The sequence below is a fragment of the Rutidosis leptorrhynchoides genome, chromosome 11 (genome assembly GCF_046630445.1).
Source record: "Rutidosis leptorrhynchoides isolate AG116_Rl617_1_P2 chromosome 11, CSIRO_AGI_Rlap_v1, whole genome shotgun sequence".
NCBI classification, from domain to species: domain Eukaryota; kingdom Viridiplantae; phylum Streptophyta; class Magnoliopsida; order Asterales; family Asteraceae; genus Rutidosis; species Rutidosis leptorrhynchoides.
In genome coordinates, this window is record NC_092343.1 from 409,065,238 (window position 1) to 409,093,228 (window position 27,991).

The 27,991-nt window shown below is 33.3% G+C and overlaps 1 protein-coding gene across 1 annotated transcript; it reads left to right on the forward strand.

Annotated features, from left to right (window-relative positions):
- The first annotated feature begins 15,879 nt into the window (after nucleotides 1-15,879).
- On the forward strand, nucleotides 15,880-20,530 carry LOC139876210 (uncharacterized). Its single transcript, XM_071863499.1, has 16 exons — nucleotides 15,880-16,187; nucleotides 16,276-16,651; nucleotides 17,005-17,094; nucleotides 17,200-17,268; nucleotides 17,471-18,029; nucleotides 18,106-18,146; nucleotides 18,277-18,345; nucleotides 18,420-18,520; nucleotides 18,682-18,760; nucleotides 18,852-18,950; nucleotides 19,024-19,092; nucleotides 19,222-19,271; nucleotides 19,358-19,439; nucleotides 19,522-19,616; nucleotides 19,879-20,006; nucleotides 20,137-20,530. The coding sequence occupies exons 1-15, from the start codon at nucleotides 15,880-15,882 to the stop codon at nucleotides 19,949-19,951; spliced, it is 2,160 nt and encodes a 719-aa protein (XP_071719600.1). The 3' UTR covers nucleotides 19,952-20,006; nucleotides 20,137-20,530.
- Nucleotides 20,531-27,991: the final 7,461 nt, after the last annotated feature.

A 27,991-nucleotide genomic window follows, 5' to 3' on the forward strand; every position in this document is an offset into this window, starting at 1 on the left:
CACACCACTTCATTAGCATATACTCAACTCAACATATATATAAATAATATGCTAAACAAATCAACAATCTCAATATGGTTAACCAATAACGCTATGGTACTACCGGCTCGTAGTTCACACCATACGCTTGAGTCATACTCTTTTATAGTGCTACCGGCTCGTGGTTCACACTCGATGCTACCGGCTCGTGGTTCACACTCGATGCTACCGGCTCGTGGTTCACATCCTATCCCACACATGTTATGGCACTATCGGCACGTGGTTCATACCATAACATTCACAAATAAACACGCCATATACATGAACGCATAATTATTCCACACACCTTGTCACAAGGATGATGATTTAGCGCTTCCGAGCTTCAACGCAATGTACCTAAATCATTAAGTGCACATTCAATTTCACAACTAGTGGGATTAACCACAACACTCCCACTTGAGCATTTAATGACCCAATTTGCATTAAATGACTCAAATACTCACAACCGCCCATAAATGGCCAAGACTCGACTTTAATCACTAAGACTAGTGAATTAAAGTCTATTAACTTCAATTAACATAAAACTTAGGGTAATCCATACCCATTTCATCTAATTGGGTCAACTAGTACATTTTGACCCATTTTAAATTTACTTAGACTCACAATCAAGTCAAACTTACTCATTAACACTTCTTTCATAAATCTTAAAGTGCATTAGTGACTAACAACACCAATTGACACTTACAACCTCAAATCACAAGACCAAAACCCTAGATTGTGGAGATTAGGGTTTCATTACAACAACATAACCCAAACTCACCCATTTTACCCTCAAGTGGGTCATACAAATCTCTAGTAACCAAAACCCCAGCCATTAACCAATTAAAACTTAAATCATAAGGTTAGAACTTACCGAGACTATCTTCTTGTAGCTAGTAACAAGGAGAACAACTTTAAATCTCGCTCCTAGGTTTGATTCACAAATCTCCAACTCCAAATCTCAAGATTAAACTAAGTGGGTTTTGTGTTTTGGGAGAGAAATTGGAATGAAAATAGAAAAGGAAATGAAATAAATGAACTAGTGGTGGAGGTTTAATGCTCCCATCAGATCCACATGTTAAATTACCAATTTGCCCCTAAAATTTATTTAATTTAAGCTAAAATCGGAGTCAGAACTGCAGAGGTGCCGCGGCGCGGCCCTTTTATCGCGGCGCGACCTAACGAAGGAAAAATGACCCCTTTTAACTTGACTTCTGATCTGGAATTGCTTTATATGCCGCGGCGCGGACCCAATTGTCGCGGCGCGGCCTAAGGCTGTAACTGGACAGTTCGACCGATTTAAACAATTTTTGATTTTATTTGATTTGTATATTCCAAACCCGCTTCCTATATTCACCTAGCCTTCAACAATAGTCTCACAAGACTTAACGCTAACCAAACCCATGATTAAACTTATACATGCACACATTATCAAGTATATATATATATATATATATATATATATATATATATATATATATATATATATATATATATATATATATATATATATATATATATATATCTACGCATATATTCATACATTTGTGCATAAGCTAACGAGTTATAAACGTACAAATGATTAAGTGAGTACCTTTCAATACGTACGGGAAAACGGGATGTTACATTAATGATTTAAAGCCTGGAAACACGAAAAACACCGTAAAACCGGACATACGCCGTCGTAGTAACACCGCGGGCTGTTTTGGGTTTGATAATTAAAAACTATGATAAACTTTGATTTAAAATTTGTTCTTATGGGAAAATGATTTTTCTTATGAATATGAAACTATATCCAAAAATCATGGTTAAACTCAAAGTGGAAGTATGTTTTTCAAAATGGTCATCAAGACGTCGTTCTTTCGACTGAAATGACTACCTCTTACAAAAATGACTTGTAACTTATATTTCCGACTATAAACCTATACTTTTTCTATTTATATTCATAAAATAGAGTTCAATATGAAACCATAGCAATTTGATTCACTCAAAATGGATTTAAAACGAAGAAGTTGTGGGTAAAACAAGATTGGATATTTTTTTATTGTTGTAGCTACGGGAAATATTGTAACAAATATATATTAATCATATCCTAGATAACTTATATTGTATTATACATGTATTCTAATATATTATGTAATCTTGGGATTCCATAGACACGTATGCAAATGTTTTGACATATCATATCGACCCATCTATATATATTATTTGGAACAACCATAGACACTCTATATGCAGTAATGTTGGAGTTAGCTATACAGGGTTGAGATTGATTCCAAAAATATATATACTTTGAGTTGTGATCTAGCCTGAGACGTGTATACACTGGGTCGTGGATTGGGTCAAGATAATATATATCAATTTATTTTCTGTACATCTAACTATGGACAACTAGTTGTAGGTTACTAACGAGGACAGCTGACTTAATAAACTTAAAACATTAAAACGTATTAAAATGTTGTAAATATATTTTAAACATACTTTGATATATATGTACATATTTTTTATAGGTTCGTGAATCGACCAGTGGCCAAGTCTTACTTCCCGACGAAGTAAAAATCTGTGAAAGTGAGTTATAGTTCCACTTTTAAAATTTAATATTTTGGGATGAGAATACATGCAGTTTTATAAATGTTTTACGAAATAGACACAAGTAATTGAAACTACATTATATGGGTGAATGATTGAAGCCGAATATGCCCATTTTGCTTGGTAGCCTAAGAATTAGTAAATCGATCTACTAATTGACGCGAATCTTAAAGATAGATCTATTGGGCCTAACGAACCCCATCCAAAGTACCGGATGCTTTAGTACTTCGAATACGTTTTTATCATGTCCGAAGGATTTCTCGGAATGATAGAGGATATTCTTATATGCATCTTGTTAATGTCGGTTACCAGGTGTTCACCATATGAATGATTTTTATCTCTATGTATGGGATGTATATTGAAATATGAAATCTTGTGGTCTATTATTATGATTTGATAATATATAGGTTAAACTTATAACTCACCAATATTTTTGTTGACGTTTTAAGCATGTTTATTCTCAGGTGATTATTAAGAGTTTTCGCTGTTGCATACTAAAATAAGGACAAGATTTGGAGTCCATGCTTGTATGATATTATGTAAAAACTGCATTCAAGAAACTTATTTTTGATGTAATATATTCTTATTGTAAACCATTATGTAATGATCGTGCGTAAATGGTATATTTTAGATTATCATTATTTGATAATCTACGTAATTCTTTTTAAACCTTTATAGATAAAATAAAGGTTATGGTTGTTTTAAAAATGAATGCAGTCTTTGAAAAACGTCTCATATAGAGGTCAAAACATCGCAACGAAATCAATTAATATGAAACGTTTGTAATCAATATGAACGGGACATTTCAAATTTAACGGGACATGTAAAGCCACATGGAATGAGGGACACTCGATACGAATCACCGTACCACTCACCACACAAACACACGTTCTTTACCGGACTTTTTCGGGACATTTCGGGGCTATTTCGGGACTTTTTGGGCTGTTTCGGGGCTGAAATTTCAGCTGATTTGGGACTGACTTCGGGGCTGTTTTGGAACTGATTTCGGGCTGTTTGGTTTGGGTTTTTGAGACACGGTTTTAACACAATTTCCAAATACCAAAATATTATGATTTCCTCAATTAACAAACATAATTAACAACCTCGTTAGTACATCCAAAATGAGGAAAACATAACACAATTTATAGACTAACAAACATAATGATTCATCAAATGAGGAAAATATAATATGCACACTTCAAAGACTACTAAACAAAATAATTTTTCAAATAAGCATGTCATACCAATAAGATTTATACATAATTCAAACAAAGTTTTGAGAGGAAAGATTTTACCGAAATGATCCTAGAACCACCTAGAATATCCGTACCTTATCTCAAATAACGGAATTCCAAAGACAAAACAATCTCCAAAAGGATGCGATAACCTAACAAATCTAACAAATATAAATATATGAGCACAAAATACATTTAAATAGAGAGTATGTAATATTCTTTATTTCAAAATATCATCATATGATTCTTATATGTTTATTCTTATTATTATAAAATTATAATTATGATTAAAACTCCATTATCTTGTTATACTCTAACCATTAAAAATATGAAATGTTAACACAAAGATTTACATGAATTTTTGTGTGGTTATATTATATAATTGTAAAGCTTATATAATAATAATAATAATAATAATAATAATAATAATAATAATAATAATAATAATAATAATATACTATTAAGAATGTAGAACAAATTATAGAATATATTAACTTAACACTAGGACGTCAAACAATCTTGTATTCAAAATGAATCAAATGCATAGGATATTGTAAAGCAAAAGAGTGCAGATTTTTGGGCTAGAAAAACATGAGAGAAAGAGAGAAAAACTTGAAGATTTATTTTGCCATTGTAACTCTAAGTGTGTTGAAAGGTCTTCTCATAAAAGGCCATTATTTTAAAGATTAATGGTGATTAAAACTAAGTTATTAGTAGGTTATAATGAAATAGTATGCAAAGGTCTCTTGATGAATCTAGACTTCTTAACATGCAAAGTTAAATGATACGGAGTACTTTATATCTACTCAATTAAAGTTTCAAGCTTATAATAAATATAATCCAATAATGAAATTCTAGATTTTAAGTAAATTTATTAAAAAGTACATGGTTAAGAATTCATTAAAGATGTGACAACATAGTTAATAAATTAGTTATGCTAACTTTATTATTAAATGAATCTTAGAATAAAATTAATCATATTATATAATGTAACTCTTCACTTATAAATAGTTATCATTTCAAAACATATGTTTTAAATACTAACAAAGTTGTGATTGTTATAATTCAGTAGGCTTATAACTACCTTTAGTGGTTATAAGAACAAAGAGAGAAAAAAAGAGAGAAGAAAGAGAGAAGAAATATTGATATTGATATTTCAAGAGAAATGGTACACCTTAAATGGTTACCATACATATCTATTTATAGTATAAAATATTACTATGCAAGAAATATAATAATAATAAAATTAACATCCAATCTAGATATTTTATAACACAATCTAGATATTTTATAACACTCCCCCTTGGATGACAATTTTATTAGAGAATAACTAGTACTGCCTCGTTAAAAACCTTGCTAAAGAAAACTCATTGGGATAAAACTTTAGCTAAGGGAAAAAGAGTGCAGCATAAAGTTGACTCCCCCTCAAGTAGGCAATGCCTGAGTTGTTACATCTTCTGAACATGCCTCATGCCAATATTATGAACGTGTGTTCTGAAAATAGCAGTTAGCAGTGCTTTGGTATAAAGATCAGCAGAGTTGTTGATTGAACGTATCTCATTTTAATCTGGTTGTCTTTTACGATATCTTGAGTATATGAGAAAAATCTGAGGTTTTCATCTGAAACTGTATCATCTAAATCTTTTATGTACAAGTTTGGCCCTCGTGATTTGTCTACAGTCTCCTTCATGGTTTGTTCAAACCGTTGTTTCAGTTCCTATTCCCTTTCAGTCTTTTTCTGAGCCTTACCAATATACCATTCTTTTCCATCAAACTTATGACCGTTAAGACCGTTTATAGCTTTAGCGCCTCGTCAGTATTTATGTTTTGTTCTGTCATTTTTGATACTCTTCTTTCATTTGTATTATGTAAGCTGTATTATCTTCATAGATAGTTGTTACGCTTTTATAGCGTTCTAGTCCACAAGAATCAATAATGATTTGTATCATTGATCTTAACTAAAATCATTCCCGAGTAGCTTCATGTAATGCAATCACTTTGGCATGATTTGATGATGTTGCAACAAGTGTTTATTTTAAGAACGCCATGATTTTGTGGTACTTCCATTTAGGAATACATACTGAGTTTGAGATTTATCTTTATGAGGATTTAATGAATGACCTGCATATACATAATTAACCAAATCTTGTTTTTAAGCTTTAGAATAAAATAATTTTAAATCAGCAGTTCCTCAAGGGTATCAAAATATTTGCTTGATCCCATTTCAATGCCTTTTTATAGAAGTTGAGATGAATCTTGCCAACAAATTAACTGCAAGAGAAATGTCAGGTCTTGTATAATTTATAAGATACATAAGAACCTCAATTGCACTAAAATATGGAACTTCCGATCTGTTAAGATTTTCATGATCTTCGCAGGGATGAAATAGATCAGTGTCAATATTGAGTGATCTAACAACAATGAGTTTGTTTTAAAAAAAAAATGTTTTAAAATCTTTTGGTATAAGTTGTTTGATGTACAAGTTAACCATTAGGCATATGCTTAATTTGCAATCCAAGGTAATACTTGGTTTTTTCAAGATCTTTCATTTTAAAATAATTCTTTAGAAGTTGAATGATTTCATAGATCTCTTTATTTGTTCATATGATGTTAAGAGCATTGACATAAATAACTACGATATATATCCGATCATTGTTTTTCATAATAAAAACAAATGTGCAAATAAGTTTATATCTATACACTTTTCTTATCAAGTAATCACTTAATCAGTTATATCACATACGTCCCAATTGTATAGACCCATATAAAAATCTTTGTGATTTAATAGAATACATTCCCTTAGATTTTTCATTAGATGCTTATGATACCTTAAACCCTTCAGGTATATTCATGTATATCACTATCAAGTGATCCATACAGATAAGTAGTTACAACATCCATAAAATGCATTTAAGTAACTACTAGGTTGATTAAGTATCTAATAAGTAATTGTATCCATTACAGGAGGATAAGTTTTTCTCATAATTCATTTTCGGTCTTTGTGGGAAATTTTGAGTTACAAGTCTAGTTTTGCCTTGTAACTTCATTTGCACATTTCTTTTTCGGATAAAAATTCATTTGTATCCCATACGTTTCACATCTTTAAAAGTGATAACGATTAATCCGAAAACTTTTCTTTTATTGAGCGATTCTAATTCAGCTCGTATTTCTCCTTTCCATTGAGCTCAATCATGTCTATTTTGATATTAAATGACAGATTTTGGTTCTAGATCATCATCTTTATTCATGATGTCATTGTAATATTATATGAAAATATCTCATCAAGATTTTTCATTTCATTTCGGTTCCATAATATTGCATAATTTATCGCAATTTATGTATTTACATTTATCAATATCCTCTGCAGAAGGAATATTGATTTGTGGTTCTTCTTGAACACTTTCTCTTACCTCATTATCAGCTGATTTTCTTTTTCGAGGATTTTTATCTTCGGAACCAATTGATCTTCCACGTTTGATGCGTGGCAAAGACTCAACAGTGACATTATTGCCAGCTTTTGGAATTTCAGTTCGAGCTGGAGCATTTATCGCTGGTATATATGATTTAGTCACTTTTTTATATCTGTAAATGCATAAAGTAATTAATTTACAAGTTCTTGCATATGCATTATTTTTGAACTTTCGTTTCACATTCTTTTGTGCGAGTTCAATATACCTTAATTGATGTTCACATCATGAAGCATCATTTTATTTTTATTTTTATTTCTCCCCCTAATCTAGGGAACAATGTTTTATTAAAATGACAATCAGCAAAACGTGCTGTAAAAACATCACCCATCATGGGTTCAATATATCTTATGATTGAAGATGTTTTATATCCAAAATATATTATCATCTTTCTTTGAAGAACCATTTTATTGTGTTGTGGTGATACAATTGGAACATACACTGCACAACCAATGTTTTAAGGTAGAAAATATTTGGCTCTTGGCCAAAATCAAGTATTAAGTGAAAATATTTACGACTTCCACATGGTATAATGCGAATTAATGTCGCAGCATGTAAATTTACATGTCCACATATAAATATTGAGAGATTTGTACTCATTATCAATTGTCTAGTTATTAGCTGTAAGCGTTTATCTATTGATTCAGCTAAACCAATTTTGTGTATGCACATGAGCAACTGGATGTTCAACAACAATCCCTGTAGATATATAATGATCATTAAATGCTTGAGATGTTAACTCACCAGCATTATCAAGTCTCATCCTTTTAATGGTGTAATCAGAATAATGTGTTCTCAATTTAATAATTTGTGCAAGAAACTTTGCAAATGCCATATTACGGCTTGATAATATACAAATATGATACCATCCGCTAGATGCGTCTATTAGAACCATGAAATATCAAAATGGTTCACATGATGGATGAATTGGTTCATATATCTTACCTTGAATTCTTTCAAGAAACATTTGTGATTCTTTTTCACAATATACTTTTCATTAATCACCATATGTGCTTTCCATTAATCACCATATGTGTTTTTTTTTTTATAAATCACCATATGTGTTTTTTTTTAATCATATATCCTTTTCACCATATACGCTTTTAATCATATGCGCTGTGTTTTTCACCATATGCGCTTTTAATCATATGCGATTTTCATCATATGCGTTGTGCTTTTTATCATATTCGCTTTTTATCATATGCGCTTATCATATGCGATGCGCTTTTTATCATATGCGCTTTTTTATGTGAATAGTAAATTAATTAATTTCGTTTTACTATTCATATGAATTAATTTAGATTTACTATTTTTTTAATTGAGTAATATATATATACATCATATACTTGTGACTCCGAAGGCTCAAATGAATTTGACCATATAGTTATACGTTGTACCTTGCACATTAATTTTCAGTAGAAGCTTTAGATGCATATTATTTTCAGTAGAAGCTTTAGATGCACTTTTTTTTTTAATCACCAAATACCACAAACACTTTGTTTGCGTTTGTTCATAGTCATCAATGAAAACCATTTTCTTTAATTTTATTTTATACAATAAAATTAACGCATCATTATTCTTTTCAAAAACAATAATCTATTGTTATTGTTCACTTGTGCCATGTTTAACAACAAAAGTCAACAACCTCTGTCTTGTTTGTTGTGGCAACCAAAAACAACCTTTGCTTTTGTTACCGAGAATCCAAGACCAAAAAATAATTAATTTTTAATTAATCTTTTATCAAAACCATAAATGATTTTATTGATCTACGTTGATATGGCCATAAAGATTTGACGGCTGACCTACTTTTGTAAGTGTATTTCGGCTATCATCCCGAAAACGCACAACGACCTTTTTTTTTTATGAACTATTTGTTTCATATCTAGCTTAGGCAATTATTGTGAACATTTGGTCCCTATAAGAGCATTTATTTTTTTAGACTTTTAGTTGATTTGTACTTGTCACAATTAGGGATAGCACCCGCGGGTCGTGGATGCGGATCCATTGGATCCATCACCCGTACCCGCGGATTTTTTTTTTAAGAGACATCCAATTGAACCCTTGTTCGTTGAAACAATTTGACTATATTTTTACTCCCCATTATTAAACGGGCCATTTTGATGCACACTCTTAAAAAAAATAATTTGTTTTTTAAGTTTTATTATTCAACCTCCTTTTTTCAACGGTCACGTTTTTAACAAAACATTTGACAAGTTTGGAAAAAAGTTTTTTATTGATTATCATCAAAAGTTTTCTATTGTCACTCTACTGGATGGAATTATGGCATACAACCAAAATTGCAACTCAACACTACATAAGAACAAAAAAAGGTTGTTTTTAATTAACATATGTATATGTGTTAAACTCGAAATAATAATAACTTATTTTAGAAAATTAACATAAGACATGTTGAAACATTTTTGTCACATTTAGCTCATCAAGTCTAATACTTATCATTGATAGATTTTATCACGTCTAGGAGATGTTTACTTTTTTCTTGTATTAAGTCCTACTTTCATTTACCTTTGTTTGGGAAAAAGTTTTTTTTTTTACTTTGCTTTCTCCCTTTCTGTAAAACTCATTTAAACACTTTCTTTGTTTTTTTTTTTTAAAAAAAAAACTTCCTTTTTTTTACGTTACCCGTAAATTATAAATATATAAAAAAAACTTTTTGTTTAAATTTTTTTTTTCTAGTTTTTAAAAGGCCACTTGACCAATTTTTTAATTCTTTCACAACACCTGATATCGTGATCGTGACCTTTCACCAAAGCAAGAGATATTCTTGATAAACTAAACACGGACTCGTGTTTGAAATTGTCGGCCACAAAAAAAATTCATTTGATAAAAGTATATATATATATTTTTTTTAGTTATAGAAGGAGACCACTTCATTTTCAATACTTCATTTTTGACAAAAAACTATTCCATTTTACCATCCTTTTTTTTTTACTTTAACTTTTAAGATATACTTTTAATACAAATACAAACTACTTTTTCTTATTTTAACTTTTAAGATTTACTTTTAATAAAAATACAAACTACTTTTTGTATTTTAACTTTTAAGATTTACTTTTAATAAAAGTACAAACTACTTTTTCTTATTTTAACTTTTAAGATTTACTTTTAATAAAAATACAAACTATTTTTTTATTTTAACTTTTAAAATTATAAATTTAAGAATAAACATTAGTATGCATGAAATAAATAATGATTAATTGCATAAGTAATCATAAATGTTAGATAACATATAAAGACCCCGTCGTATTCGTATTGATCGGAATTAATCTCGACCCATGGTACCGTGTTGTCAAATGACGTGTTGCGTACATAAAGTACCGTGTTGTCAAATGACGTGTTGCGTACAATCATGAGGTCTTATTAACATAAATATAAATGTTAGTGAAGTTAATAAGAGTTAGATTACAGAAAATATAATTCAGGTGGTATAACCGACCATATATAACTTAAATAACATAAATATAAATGTTAGTGAAGTTAGTAAAAGTTAGATTACAGAAATATAATTCAGGTGGTATAACCGACCATATATAACTTAATTAAGTTAGTAAAAGTTAGATTACAGAAATATAATTCAGGTGGTATAACCGACCATATATAACTTAAATAACATAAATATAAATGTTAGTGAAGTTAGTAAAAGTTAGATTACAGAAATATAATTCAGGTGGTATAACCGACCATATATAACTTAAATAACATAAATATAAATGTTAGTAGTCCAAAATTTGATATATTCGAGTCTGAAAATTATTAATAATTTCATACCTTGATTAGTGATTCGTGATCGTTTGAGATATCTTTTAATTACACTAAGCTTTTCGTGCTGATAACGTGTTATAATTCAGTAGGCTTATAACTACCTTTAGTGGTTATAAGAACAAAGAGAGAAAAAAAGAGAGAAGAAAGAGAGAAGAAATATTGATATTGATATTGATATTTCAAGAGAAATGGTACACCTTAAATGGTTACCATACATGTCTATTTATAGTGTAAAATATTACTATGCAAGAAATATAATAATAATAAAATTAACATCCAATCTAGATATTTTATAACACAATCTAGATATTTTATAACAGTGATGTTAAATTTGTGATATTACAATATAGATATAGATACTGTGTAAAATATTGATAAAAATAAGAAATATATGTCAAATATTGTTAAAAAGAAATAGGAAGAAACAGAGAAAAACAGGGAAGGAGTGTTGAATATGCACTTCCGTCTTTAATGGCAACCACGAAGCTTACTTCATTTACATTTCTAAAAAATCAGTTCCCAATATGGAGGCGTCACTGTATATTTCACTTTACGAAGCAAGTGTATGAAAGTCAAGAATGCACAATTTTTTATTCTTTTAATTTTCATTTTCATAATTAATAATTAACTAGTTTTTGAACTCTCGCTTCGCGCCGGGATTCGGTTTTTAATGTATTTTATTGTGTTTAGTTACGGAGCCTGCGAGTGAAAAATCAACGTATATGAAAAGTACCCTAAATATTTAGCGTTTTTTAAAAAGTGTCCTTTTTGCGTATAGTTAGTGACATTGTGTTCGTAAAATTATTTCGAGTTTAACGATGGTGTCGGAAAAATTTAACTCGTTGCGAGCGAGAAGATATGACCCGTTGAATATTTGAGTGAAGTTTATTTAAGATATTTTATGAAAATTTTGATTTGACACTTTAACCCCCTGTTTTGGGGGCCGATTTTAATTTTTGAACAAATTATGGTCGGAGTTTGTAGTATTAGTTAAAAGAAAGGGAAAAAGGGTGAAAAGACGAAATCGCCTGTTGTAGTATTCATCATTTTTGTCTAATAGATAGTATAATAATAATTAAATAATTAATTATAACTTCTTTTTATATATGTAATTAGTTTTCTCAATTTTAAGTTTTTTTCTATCAGAAATTCGTACAAGATCTCTACAATAGCGATAATTGCCACGTGACCGGTGCCACATCGGAACAGTACATGCGATAGACATACATTTTGGTGTTAATAAGTTCGATTCTCCTTGGTATCATCAAATTATTAGGTTTTTAAATTAATTGCAATAAAATTAAAAATCGAATTTAAATTTAATTTAATCGGGTTTCGATTGAAACTAAAAAATCAAAATAAACATAATCTAATTTAGAATAATTATAATTAATCGGAAAAATTATAAAAAATGATTTTGAATTCGACATGTGATTTTGAAATCAGTTTGAGGTTTATATATATTAGTAATAATCATATTACTGAATTTGGTTTTGAATTGAATTTCCGGTTTAACCGAAGTTGAAAAGTAAAATTTAAATTTTAGATTTGTAAACTGAACTGAAAAGCAAATTTAAATTCGATTTGATTTTTTTATTCGATTCTATTTAAAATTAAATGGTATAAAACGGAATACGGAAGACTCCTAAATGTTGATTTGGCAGGTCACTCTAACACTCACTGCTCAACATCCGAATTATGTATCTTTCTTGGTATTAAATTGCTGTCATGATCCTCGAAAAGGCAACACACTTATTCTCTTTCTAGCTTGGATGTTGTATATTTGGGAGTTGCCAATGCTATTGCAGAGACATTCGTAATCTTCTTCGTGAGCTTCACTGCCCGCTTTCCGTTACCACTCTTGTCTGTTGTGATAGCGTTAGCGCTCTCTCTCTCTCTCTCTTTCTCTCTCTCTCTCTCTCTCTCTCTCTCTCTCGTCTAATCCAGTCCAATACCATAAAACAAAACACATTGGAATTGTCATTCATATTGTTTGAGATCTCATCACTAAGGGACATTTTTATGTTCTTCATGTGCCATCTCACTACCAGTACATGAATATCTTCATCATAGTGTTAAGTGCAAACTAAAGTTCCAGATCACAACTGGAAAGAAACTAATGTATACATATAAGTTCACAGGCTACTCCCTTTATCATCAATTGGTTTTAGAATACAAATAAATTTATGAGCTTATATGTTGGACATGTTGTAGGGCTAAAAAGGTCCTAACAATTTAGTATTAGAGCTACGATTGTAGCTCGAATGTGAATGACATAACATCGATATTTGCAGCATGTAGATGTAATGGTGCACCCCTCAGTTGGCGCACGTAGTGGCACACCCCCGGTAGCGCAAAAAATTAGTTGATTCCTTGTACTGAAAGTCTCCCTGTTCTGCCTCTAATCCTCTTGAGAGTTTCGAGGTCGATGTGGTATCAAATGAGGTTGGATCCCAACTATCGTTCGATAGGAGGCCTAAACTAGACTTGGGATTGAGGGATGTTTGTTGGTGAAAACTGAAGTCCCACATTGGAAATTGAAAGAAACTAATGAGTTACTCTCTTTATCACCAATTGATTTTATTAGAGTAGTAAGAAACTTATGTGCTTATATGTTGGATATGTTATTGGACTAAAACGGTCCTAACACAAAGGAATACTGATGTGATAAAACCGACCTTTAAATATTACAACAAAACTAGCTAATAAATATTACCACACTACAGCTAACTGGTCCCGATCGTGCAGTAATAGATACAGGCAATTTAAGTTCGTTCCACACGGAGAAGCGTGTTTTTAAGACTTTAATAACTATTAATTAAACTTTAGAAAAGGGGGTTTGTTTCGGTTTTTAGCTTTAAAATTATAAAAGAAAATAATACAGAAAGCAATAAAAATAACTATATATTATAAAGCAAATAAAATTAACTATGCAGTAAAAGTAAAAATAGAAAGTAAAATAAAGTGTATTTACTTAGATTTCGTTCCCCTCGTTAATATGAATCATAGACAATTCATAATCAATTTACTATGGATTATTGTTAAGCCCGTTTACAAAATATTAAAGTATATAACCTCATGATAACCCGCCGATTTCATAAAGTCTCGATTCACTAACGGTCCGTTAACTTTCTTTAATTTTATTTTAACAAATCGAACTATACCCCGATTATTCGAATTGTGATTTAACCTGGCGTTAACTTTCGTTAAAACTTAACTTATTAACGGTTTCACTTTTTATAATTTCACGACTATGTAAACTTTAATATCACCCAATTACCAAATCCGCAGTCTTATATTGTTGTCAATAATACAATCCTACGTTTTGTCTAGATCACAAAATAGTGTTGAAGCATATTCTATATATTACCACGTCACAGGTTCAATAAAATATGTGATTAGGATTAAGTACTAACTAGTATTCATAATAATGGTTCTTTTAGTTAAACACAATATCAAAAATAATAAAAATAACATTTGTAATAAAAAGATAATAATTCATATTGAGGGTAACTACGTCCAAGTAAATACGGAAATAAACTAGCTAATCAAATACCCACGACTTTATTTGATGGCTTCAATCCAATTTGAACGTTCGTTCTACCCTACTACAATTGCGGGGGAGTGTTAGTGGATATTTATAGATGAGTAGCCCATAGTTTGTATAGTTGATAGCCCGTAGTCCATGTTAGTCTATTGTCGGGCCCAATCCACGTTTCTATCTATATATTGTAGCATGTAACTCGTGAATGATTATGCAATATACTAAATTTCAAATTTAAAAGGAAATTTCATAGGAAAAGGGCATCATATCATCCATGCATTGCATCCGCACCAACAACTTCAATATTTTCCGTAGTTGACTATGATGAAATTAACGTGTATTTGCATCCGTGTTTGCTGGTACATGCAATCCTGTGACACAAGTTAAGTTATGAATTACTTTTGGGAAATAAATTGCTGTCTGTTGGTCCCATAATTTAACGTTATGATGATATAAATCGGTTTTATTTTCAAGAGTTAATTATTTACATTTAGATGTATTAAAAATAGACAAATGTTGAAACTTTGTAAATTAATTTCCACAAACTTTGTAAACTTTACTGAGTCGACAACAAACGTCGATTTATTAGCGACTTGACTGACTCTTAGAGCCTAAAGTAAATTTTAGGCATGATTTAAAACCCATGGAAATTTGATTTTACCATTTTCATTGCGTTTTAATTTTTTTTATTTAATTTTATTTTATTTTTTTCCTACTTATTGGCCGGAGGTCCACTCTGAAGCAATCTCTCTATCCGTCGAATATAGAGAGGGATGAGTTTCTCTACTTTTGAGTGTGATTTCACTCTGGGTGGAGAAATGACTTGTCATTATTCTCGAATAGGGGACGAGTTGTCTACATCTCACCTCCCCATACACCACTTATGTGGTATTGGGTTTTGTTGTTGTTGTTGTAATTACTCCGTATAAGATTATAACATAACAAGGTGTCAAGGTTCCATAAAGAGGGAACCTCAACATACTATATATAGTTCAACAACAATAGATTTTTTTGGAATTTTTTTATTTATTTATATCTAATAATCTATATTTCTATATCTCAAGTTATCTTCCATGTTACCATGCATGATGATGTTATTGTTCATAATTTTCATGTTACCTAATTTGAATATTTTATGTTGCTATAAAACAAATGACAACTTTACTAAGATAAATCTTGTATTCTTGTTATTTTAGTGATTGTAACTCGCCGTTTGTGTTTGTGCGTGTAGGAGGAGTGTGTGAACATGGAAAATAGTAAAAACTCTCCGTCCGCTGAGGATTTGTTAAGAAGGATCCTAGAACTCGAGGAACACCATGCTCAAATCAAATCAAAAACGTCCAAACTCTTGCTAGATTCGGCAAACCGCAAACCAGCCAATAGTAGACCGCCACCTGTCTCTTCATCTTTTCGGCTAGTTGATATAGAAACTCCGGCTGGTGGATTCATGGAGCCTTTAGCTATGATGCTAAGAGAAGCTCAGTATCTTAATATAATGCAGTCAATGGATCAGGGTATACATATATATGATCTCAATCATAGGGTCATCTTTTGGTGAGCCCCTTATTTGTTATGTTCTTACAATATTTTGTTACTAGTAACTTTATTCTTGATGTTTTTGTTACTGGATATTACTGTGCAGGAACCGCGCTGCAGAAAAAATGTACGGTTATACAGCTGCAGAAGTATATGGGAGATCACCAGTTGACGTTTTAGTTGAACCTAAAGACAAACAGGCTGCAAACTTTGTGTTAGAACGAGCGCTGAATGGTGAGAGTTGGTCAGGGGCGTTTCCTATAAAGAACAAACACGGGGAAACATTTGTGATTGTTGTAGCCAATACACCATATCGTGATGAGAATAATAGAATAGTCGGGGCGATGTCTATATGCAGTGATTCACGTCAATTTGAAGTAATGGAGGTAGAGATGAGCATCACTGTACCAACGACATTCACTTTTGATATTGAATCTCAACAAAATATGAAGACTTCAATTGTCTCAAACTCGTCGATTTTGGTTAGTTTCCCAATTGCTTTATAGATATAGAATTTGCAAATTTTCAGGTAATTTCTACAAATGAATAAGTAATGGTTAGACAGCATTAGCATGCGATGGTAGCAGCCTTGATCCAATTTCTTTTTCGGATAACAAACTTTATTCTTAGATGAGTCCCATCGCACCTGTGAATATCCCGTCTGTGCCTCTAGTCTTTTTTGGCGCCGTTGGCACCAATGGTGTCTTTGTTTAGCCAATTTGTTTTCGTGGTCCATTTCTTCGCTAAATAGCAGATTGGAGGACGAGTGTTGTGCTCTAATTTTGTTGTACTTATAGCAATAAAAATTTTACTTTGTGTTAATAAATTAATTTAGTGGGTCCTAATTTTTGTGAAAGGATTTGTCGGGAGTGAAATGTCTTGGTGTGTGATGGGAAGGAAATGCCAAGGTGACGCTGATGTGTCAGTGTGTTAATTAAAACATGGGCTTCATGGTTGGGAGTGGTCTTAGCTAAAAAAGTCTCAAAGTTTTAGAGTAAATTACGTTTAAAAAATTATGAATATCTTTCAGGCTAACCTGTCATACGAGCCACGTCCTAGAAATGGTCGAATATATCTTCAAGTTAATAGTAGGGACCATGTAACGAACACCTTAGATCAACATCTATAAGAGTTATGAGCTTTTCTTTCAGTGTGTACTATTGGTGAAAACAAAGATGGTTGATACAAATGTATAGAAAAAGTCTGTTACATTTTAATGCAATTTGCAGATTATAAAACCAACAAAAAGCTTGTCTGTGTACTGAATGGATTATGTTATCTTAAATTCACTAATCATGAAGGTTAAGTTGAAAATGCAGACAGAAGATTACTACACAGATTCTGAAAGTGGGACCGAAATTACTGATCCAAGTCAATCAAGCACACTGACGGGAGATATCGTTCGGTCACATTTTGAACATTTTTTTACCTTGGACATAGATGATCATTTCACAGTGCGTAGTGAAAACAAACTCGGAATACACAGGATTTTGTTTAAAAAAGCAAAGGCGTGGATGGGTAAAAAAGGAATTTCACGGCCATGGCAACTAACTGAAAGAAACGACGAGTCTCTTGATGCTAAACTTGGTCATTTATGTTTGTGTCCTATTAATGTGAATCAAGAACCCGAAGCTGGTCCAAAAATAAGTTCCAGTCCTTCTGCAAAAGCAGACCGTACACTGTCTACAAGTAACGACTTGAACATTACTAAGTTCGAGGCTACAAGATTGTGGATTTCTACATCACATATTACCAGTACAAGTAGTGACGTCGATAGCATCAAATGTAATACGATTGATAAATTTGAAGACTACGAAATTTTGTGGGCAGACTTGTTTATTAAAGAATGGATTGGGGAAGGTATTAAAATGGTAATTGGAAAATTGGCAAACTAAAAGACTATTTTTCCCCTTTTATTTATAGTATCTTTTGCCAGGTTCACTTGGGACTGTATATAACGGATTGTGGTATGGGTCGGTACGTTCTTCATCTCCTACTCTTTAATAACTCATGTAATAAATATTGTTGGATGATCTTGTTTTCTAGTTGATTTTTAAATGAGTTATGCCAACACATGGTTTAAATCGTAAGATGTTGATTTGTGCAGGATGTTGCAGTCACTCTATTTGCATATCAGATGTTTTCAGATGATATAATTGTTCTGCTCAAACAGGAGGTAGTTTGTTTCTTTAATTTTTGTTTTATGATAATGCGTAAAAGCATGCAACTATATTGTTCTGTTTTTTGAAGATATCTGTCCTGAAAAGGCTACGACATTCAAACGTTTTGCTCTACATTGGTGTTGTGACTTCACCTCCGCATCTATGCATTGTCACTGAGTTCCTTCCCCGGTTGGTTCTTCAATCTTTCACAATTATTTTTCATTCTGTATATATAGTATCCCTTTAATGTCCTTGCATACATATGTAGAGGTCTTAGCTCACAATAAATTCAATATGAATGCGCTTTTCCTGAATACAATTCATGCATCATCTGTCTGAATTTGGTTTAGTGGAAGTTTGTTTCAGATACTTCATAAAAGTACAATTCGATTTGATTGGAGACACCGACTACAGATGACTGTGGATATTGTAAGCATCATTCCTGATAAGTAATATCATTACAATCATATCATACTTTTTTATCATTTTTTTTCTTCTTAATATCATGACTCTGATATAGGCAGAAGGCATGAATTATCTTCATCAGTGTAACCCGCCCATTGTGCATAGTAATTTAAACTCTTCATGTCTTCTTGTTGATAAAAATTGGTCTGTGAAGGTATGCTTTGACCTTTCTTTTTAATTGTCTGACTATTATGAAGGTTTTATTCACTAAGAGTATGATCTTTTAGGTTGGTGACATCGGTCTCTCCCGTATCAAGCGTCCAATGTACATAAAAATCGAGATTTGGAAACGAGCGGTATTGTAATCTTCTTTGTAGATTTATTCCCCCTATTCTCTGTATTATGAAACCTATGTTTTACTTGAAAAATTCCAAAAGTTAGATGACTAAAGTATCATTTTTCTGACTAAGTTTTACCTTTTGAAGCCTCAATGGATGGCTCCTGAAGTTCTGCGTAACGAGCAAGCAGATGAAAAGTAAGCTTGTGTCCTAAAAACCAACTAATTCCAGTTTTTCATGAACTGTTGATTCAACTATTTGTTTTGTTTGTTGTCAATTTTAGATCGGATGTATACAGCTACGGCGTTGTATTGTGGGAACTTGCCACTGAAAGGGTCCCTTGGGATGGTCTTAACGCGATGCAGGTACATGTTTTCAATTTCAACATTGTGAAACGATCAAGTAAATGTTGTGTGTTACGCTTGTGTGACGGTATGAATCATTCAGGTTGTTGGAACTGTGGGATTTATGAATAGAAGATTAGAGATACCGAAAGATGTGGATCCACAATTGGCTTCGCTTATAGAAAGTTGTTTGTGTAGGTGGGTTGGAATCTTTGTTTTTTTTTTTTTTTTAGAACGGCAAACTCACGCACCGTACATAATTTTACACGAATAATGTCCTAAACAGGACTCGAACCCATGACCTCAAGGTCAAAGGGGCTCCTCGATATTGCTAGGCCAAAGGCCCTTTGGTGGTAGGTTGGAATTTCTTATGAATGTTGATTGATTGTCTAAGATATATATCCTCCATGTAACAGAACATACAATTTATTTATAATATTGTTTTTTCTGTTTTTGTTAGAGAGCCACAATGTAGACCAAGTTTCCAAGAAATACTATGTAACCTTAAAGATTTGCAAAAGAAGTTTGTGTAGCAGTGGCGGAGGTTGAACGAAATTTTTGGAGGGTCAAAATTATGTAATGTTGAAGGTATGCTAATATTGTTAATTTTCTACATATTATATATATATTTTCGGTGAAAATACCAATCATAATTGTACATCATCTAAGTTGATTTTCTTGAACTTATGATATTTATGTAGTTTGAAATTGATTTCAGATGAAAATGTCCAGGAGATACGGAAAAAATGAAGTAAATTATTGATAAAGCAAATTCTTCGAGCATTCACCATATTGGCTGTATATTCTTCAAATGCATACTGATTTTTTTGATTCAAGAGCTCAAACATTCGTAACTTAAATGGCTACAGATTTCATTACTTTCTCAAAATTTAGGGGACCAAGACTCCTCCTTGCCATATCAAGATCTGCCACCCTTGGCTGAAAGAAAGAGTTGATAACCAGGAAGGAACCACATATAAAACATATGTTTGTAGTTTGTAAACTTTGTCTTCTATTTCATAGATCGATTTAATTATCTTTTTTGTGAACCGTCAAAATTTATTAAACTAAAACAAGGTCCTAGCGAGAAGCTAGGAAAACAAACAACGGATTACAACAACTTTATGACTCAATCATTTTAACTTATAATACTTTTTCCTCTACTACTTAACCAACTGAGAGAGACATTACAAATAAAATCACAAATCATATATTTCTTCAAAGAAGAATTAATAATCTTTTGCTAGTTCTTGAATGATTATTGTTTTATATGTTGGTAATGATTCAAGGATAATGATCCAACAACAAGTCGAACGGGTTGTTTTTAGCATGCTAGTGAGTAGTGAGATTGATGTGTTGCGAGTAGGGTACGAAATGCTATTATATTTTACTACAAAATACGACGAAATATTACACAAGTTTTATTAATTTAACGGATAGGTATACCTAAACCTTGCTACAACACTATAGCCAGTGTACCTAATCGTAGAGTAGTGTAGTTTTTAGTAAGTCCGGTTCGTTCCACAGGGAGCTGGTGATTACGTACTATATTTTTAAGCGACTATATTTATATAAAATATATAATTATATATAGTAATATTATTATTATAAAAAGGGGGGTTTTACCGTTTAATGACTGATTTGTCGATTTTATATTTTAAACGTAAAGATAAATGACGATAATTAAAGTGCGTAAAATAAATAACAATATTTAAATGACGTTAAATAAAATTGCGAGTAAATAAAATGACAGTAAATAAAATAACAGTAAATAAAAATACGATGAGATATAAAATAGAACAATTATGCTTATTTAAACTTCCGTAACCATGATGTTTGACGTTTTGATTTTAATTTATTACTTTGGGTTAATTGTCCTTTGTCCTGGATTTATTTGAAACCTATCTGGTTTTCGTCCATAATAGTTCATCGGTCATAATTATAAAATGCTCCTCAAATTAACCTTATTACCGAAGTCAAATATTCCAACTAATTAGAGATTCGAACTGTAACAAGGTTTTAATACTTTGTTTAATGATTACACCAGGTTATCGACTGTGTGTAATCCAAGGTTTTAATACTTTGTTAACAATTACACCAATTACCCTTGAATGTAATCCACCCCTGTTTTAATTATTCCATGATTATTAATTTTCCCACTTGATCAGAATGAATAATCAATTACCCAACCCAATTGATTAATTAAATGATTGTTAAAGATGTCGTATAAACATCACTAAATAGGACATGCATAATTATTAGATTAATTAATTTGAGGATAGGTTCGACAGGCTCCAAAGAATTGTCATTCAATTAGACAATATCCCCCATCTATTAATGGTCCATGGTCCAATTAAAACAAGTGTCGGTCTTTTGTCCATACCCTAATTATGGTACAAAATTTAATAACCCAATCTTAATATTTAGTCTAACATCACGATTACTTCAGCTCAAATAAGCATAATAATAACTTAGTTACGAGACATTAATTTAAAAAGGAAAAACATAGCTTACAGTGATTATTTATCCCGTAGCGTTACCCGGACAGAGTTCCGTCTTAAAACCCGTAAAACATTTCTTACAATAACCCAATTATTATTAAACTTAAATTAAAATTAAAATTATAAATATATATATTTATGTTACAGAGTAAGAAAGAAAATATGGTGCCTAAAACTCTCGAGCAAACTGTCTTTTTATAGAATGTTGGCCTGCTACAGTAACCCATGCGATCGCATGGGTTTTATGCCTATTTCCCATGCGATCGCATGGCCGCCAGATCCAGCTCACATATTTTTGTCTTTCAATTTGCCGACGGTTTTAATAAATATATATAATATATATATAATTTTAAGAAATATTTATATATTATATTATATTTATGTGCATAGTTGACTTGTAATTTTAGGTCCGTTGCGTCGCGCGTTGATAGTTGGCTCAGGTCCCGGTTCCGGATTTTCGAACGTCCTTTCGTATAATTTAATATCTTGTACTTTGCGTTCTGCAACTTGTGTTTTTGTAATTTTGAGACGTTTCTTATCAATAAATTGAACCACTTGGATTGTATCTTGTACATTTAAGCTTTTTGGACGTTTGCGTCTTCAAATCTTTATTTTCGCCTTTTGTCTTCGCACTTATTTATTTAAACGAATATTACTTGAAAATAGAACAATTGCAACTGAAAACGTTACATATTGGAAGGATATTGCACCTAAATATATGTTCATTTGGAGCACTATCAGAGATATTACGTAACCATCAGATTTCCAGATTTACGTTTGGTTTATCTGCATAAGCCCATTAATTAGATCACCATTAATGCTGATGTTACCGAACGTTTTAGCTACCATCACGCCACCATAGCGCCAAAACGTGGCATGATGGACTGAAAATTTGCAGGCGCGATGGTGAGCATCACTGGAAGGATGATGCACGTGATAGGTGATGTGGTGCAATATTTGTGGTTGGCTCATCCCAGTTTTGAACCGTTGAAAAAAAAATCTCTACGGCTCTGGAGCATGAGTTTTTGAATTTATTATAAATTATAATGTTAATAATATATAATATATTTAATACTTTTTACCTAAAATAACCTCATAAACTCAAGCATTTTATACACACATTTTATACACTTTCTTCTAAACATTTTCTCTAAGAATTTCATAAACAATATCAAATCCAAACAAAATCAAATTCTCAATCCTAATGTCTTTAGTTCTTCCAATCTATACAACTTTGGTCACCAAATATATCTGGTTCATGGGTAAATTCCCCCAATATTCTCGGGGTAATAGACCTTTCGACAATTTCCCTCTCAATAATCTTCTTCAAGGTTTTAATAACACTCAAAACTAACAATTTTTAGCCAATTTCTACAATCCCAACATCAATTTCCAAATTTGATCATGCATATATTTCCATAGGGTCAATATGCCTGTTCAATAAGCTAAGGGGGGTTTAAGGATCTTAGAACTTAGCTCTCCGGTCCGGCTACCGTGAATAACCCTGGCCGACATGATGATGTCGGCGGGGTGGCCAAGTGATTAAGTCCACCTTCGATAACGGTCGGTGATCAGAAGGCTCCAAATGAGGTTGTAGGTGCTAGTTTAGAGAAGAACTAACAAGTTAACCTTGAGAAGACGAAAAATGATGCTGATTACGAAAGATGTATAGTAAACGATGGTTACGTAACGTGGTTGTGTCTAGAATGATAATTAGGGTTAGTATATATAGGCAAACCCTAATTCTAGAACCATCCAATGATAATGGTAATCTCTTCCATAACAAACTCCCCCGAATCACGGATATAATTATAGAAAAGATATCGACTTGATGACCAAGTAACCGCCGTTCCGGGAACAAAGGCATTCGATACATCACCACATGCCGCATACCACATACAAAGTACATGCATACGCATGCTAGCGAGTGCCCGCATACGTATAGAATGCACATGCGGGTTGCGGTATCATTATGTCCCCCCAGTTTGATGTTATATGACGCAAAACATATGATATCAAACTATTAAGCGAAAAAGAAAAAACAAGAAAACGGCTAGCATTAAATTTTCCGCGTGCGTCTCGAGGTCATTAAATGCCTGTCAGTGTTGCAGAAGCCCATTCGGCTGACAAGACGTAAAGTGGCAATTGGCAGGCGCGTGTGAACCACACGCTCAACATTGGGCACATCTAACTGACATCCACGCGCGTGCAAAAAATGTCGATCGTTGATTGCGTTACACGTGTACAGCCACGATGAAACCGTATCACCCAATGACTCCCAATCTTCACTATAAATAGGCCCGATTCACCCACATTTCTATTTTTCTGACTCAAGCTTCTCCGATACACTGCAAATTTTCATGCCGATCAAATCCCAAATATTCCGGCAAATTTCAAAAGGTTAGTTATTCTTCGATCACTTATAGAAAATGACTAAGGCTAACGAGACTTATGTAGATAGCGTAGTGTCGATTATAGAGCAGAAACATATAGATTCTTTAGTGAAACAATACCCAACGTTAGCACAGTATAATCCGGTGCCACCCCTATCTAATCAACATGCCCACGAACCGCCAAAGAAGAAGGTAGCCATATATGAGCATGCGTTTAAGCATGACAATTTTAGGGTGCCACCTTCCGACTTCTTTCTAGGCGTTCTAGATCATTTCTGCATAGGATTAGGGCAATTACACCCGTACGCCATAGGGAAGATAGTATTGTTTGAGATGTGGTGTGTTGCACTCAACAAGGTACCCTTAGTGAAGGTGTTCTGCCACCTATACCGCTTAGCCAATCATCACAAATCCTGGTTCACTTTCTTCGCCCGTCAAAACTTTACCAAAACCCCCAAATCGAACGCGGGTCACTGGAAAGAAACATTCTTCTTTATTGACCAATCTGTTGTTGGAGCCAACTTTTCGCAAACGCTTATCTGGTGCGAAAGCGTGGCTAAGGACGTGAACAAAACCCCCATCCTCGATGATGAGGAAATGAAATTGTTAGCGGAGTGCGCTAACGCACAGCTTGTGCACCGGTCATATGGGAATGTTATGCTGCGGTTAGGGAAGATATCCGCGCACTGGCCATAGGAGAACATGCGTCCAGCCATAATCGAGCCGAATGGCAAGGGTAGGAATAGTATAAATGCATACTAACATATAACAGTTTGCTACATACTTATATGTGCTAACTTATGCACGTATATTTGCAGAGATGAAGATGAAGAAAGTGCTTACTGCGGAGGAGATTGCGGGCATCTCTTTCCGCAAACGAAATGTTGACGAACAGCTGGAGCAGGAGAGGAATGGCGAAAACGTGGTGCCCTCACCCGCCACCTCGGCCAGCAAGCGCAAGGCTACCGAAGCCCCCCAAACCAAGCAAAAGAAGAAGAAGCTCACTCCCAAACAGAGGGAGGATATGCGGGCCGACAATTTCGTTCCCATCGAGCCAGCGTCTGCAGATCTGCCTCCCCCCATTACTGGTAAGCGTCCCTTCCCTGCGTGAATACCACACACTTAATTTACATGTACTAACGAATTACTAATATGCAGAGCATATTGAGGAGATGCAGCAGACGCCACTGCGAGAAAACTCGGACCTTGAAGCCACCGCCACGTCAAAAGACAAGGTGATACATCTTGACTCCGATTCTACACGAATTCCTCCTCGCGGTAGCTTCCGCCTGGCCAACTTGAACCAAATCACCCAATCCTCCGCCGAAAATGCCGCAGAGAGTCTGCGTTCCTGCAACAAATATTCCCTGCAGAATTCCGCGAGCAACTAGCCGCACTGCCCTTCAACCAAGCACACAACGCCTTTGTTCAAAACGGCCTTGTGTTCTGTAACGACCCTGGTTTTTCCATCTTTAATTAATAATTTTTATTATTAATACTTGTGATTTAATGAATGTATTTTTATACATTTACTTGTTACCATACATGACTTTTAAATTCCCGATTCGTCTTTGTGACACACGAACTTTTCACGAATAATATTTTTGAATATTATTTACATTCATGATTAATTTTTATTAATCATTTTAATTAACTAAGGTTACTAGTTAATTACTTGGGCTTTATTGGATTAATTTGTTAATTACTTGAACTTGGGCTTTTATTATGTGTAAGACCCGAATAGTTTTATACGCGTAAAGTATATATATGTACATGAACTTGGAAATTTAATATATATGGTAATGTACGTATGGCTCACGAAGGTTTTTAAGCCATGTGAGGCTTTATAGTGAAGTGCAAAATATCTATGGATATTGGTGCGCGAATGTTTACGAAAACTAGTTACGCGAGGAGTATAAGGAAGATATATGTGTATGCACGCAAGATGTATATATGTATAAGTTTATATGTATAAATAGGGTGATGGACATGCATGCATGCAAGGTTTGTTAGTATGAGTTCATTTTAGAGTGTTCAAGAAGGGTTTTCTTGCATAATCGAGTCGGGAAAGGGACGTACGAGTAAGGATATAAACCTAGGGCTTAACTAGGAAAAAATGGAGTAAAATACACTAACCATCGTGCCGCGGAGGTACCTAGTCGCGTCGCGACAAAACAAAGAAAACCGGGTCAGAATGAAGGTGTTTCGAGGTGCCAGCTCAAGGCTATCGTCGCGCCGCAGGTGGCCTAGGTCGCGCCGAGACCACGTCTGGTTCCAGGCCCGTTTTCTTGGTAAAATTGAGGTGTATTCGAGGGTACAAAGGTCATTTCACGTATGGATCAGTTGGTGGACATAAATCCCAGCCACATATCTTTTTATTTCATTTTCTTTTCCAATTATTTCTCCATTTTCTCTCTAAACTCTAAACACACTCAAGATTCAAGTGGAGATTTGAGGTTCAAGGCTCGTGATTCGACTTTCGGTGCGTGAAGGTTTCTCGTTCCTCTTGTTCTTGGCTACACGAAAGTACAAACGGTAAGTGTTAACATCAAGATCCGTTTTTGATGATTTCTCATATGATTTAGGGTTTAATTTGTGTTAATGATCTTGTTAGTTAGTTTAAAGAACCCCACTAGTCATGAACATGAAGGTTTAAACTAGTGATGATGAAAATGGGTGTTTATTATAAGATTAGGGTTTGATAAAAGTGATTAGTTGATTAAGGAACTTAATTAAAGGGTTTAATTTATCTAAAGGCCTTACGATTAAAGGATTTGATGAAAGAACACATGAACTAGTAAGTTTAACTAGTTTAGTTCATAAAATGGGTTTTTGAGTAAACAATCCTATAAATTGCATTTAATGGCTATAAGAGTTCAGATTAGCTATTTCGGGAATGCGGGAAGTGATTTCATAAGTTTCGGACTTTCGAGTATCGTTTTATGCATAAAATGGTGTAAAACACACTTTAGGACCAAATGGGCGGGTCGTATGTTTAAACAAGTGATCAATTGACCAAACCATGTTTAAATGATGTTGTTGAGGCATAATCACAAGTCATATGTGACTATGAAGGTTTTCGAGCGAAAAATGGTCATTGGTCAAAGTTGGTCAAGTAGGATGTTCTAAGAAGAACATAAGTGTTGTTTTAGTCGAATAAGAATTGTGAGTAGCTTATTTGCATTTATACTTTGCGTAGGTGATTTGCGTGAAGTCGGTGGAAGAAGTTAAGATCGCGGGATACGTTCTTCAAGTATTCAAGGTGAGTGGAATATTTATACATGTATGTATGTGGTTTATTTACTCGTACGCGATGTGGGCCTTAGGCACCACATCGTGAGAATTCGGCGTTGTGTCACAAGACGGTGACTTATTGAGGTTATGGGTGAGGAGAACTACGGGCCGGTAGTGTCTCGTTAGGTGACCCACAAGTCGGTGACACCTCATGGTGGTTCACAAGGCGATGACCCTTATAGGATTTCGTTAGGTGATTTATAAGTCGGTAATACCTTATAGTGTTCACATGCCGGTGACACTAGATGGTGAACCACGAGTCGGTGACACCATAGGTTGGGGGAGTGATTCACGAGTCGGTGACACTTCATAGTATTCACAAGTCGGTGGCACTTGGCGGTGTTTCACAAGTCGGTGACACCTCTTGGAGGTTTACAAGTCGGTG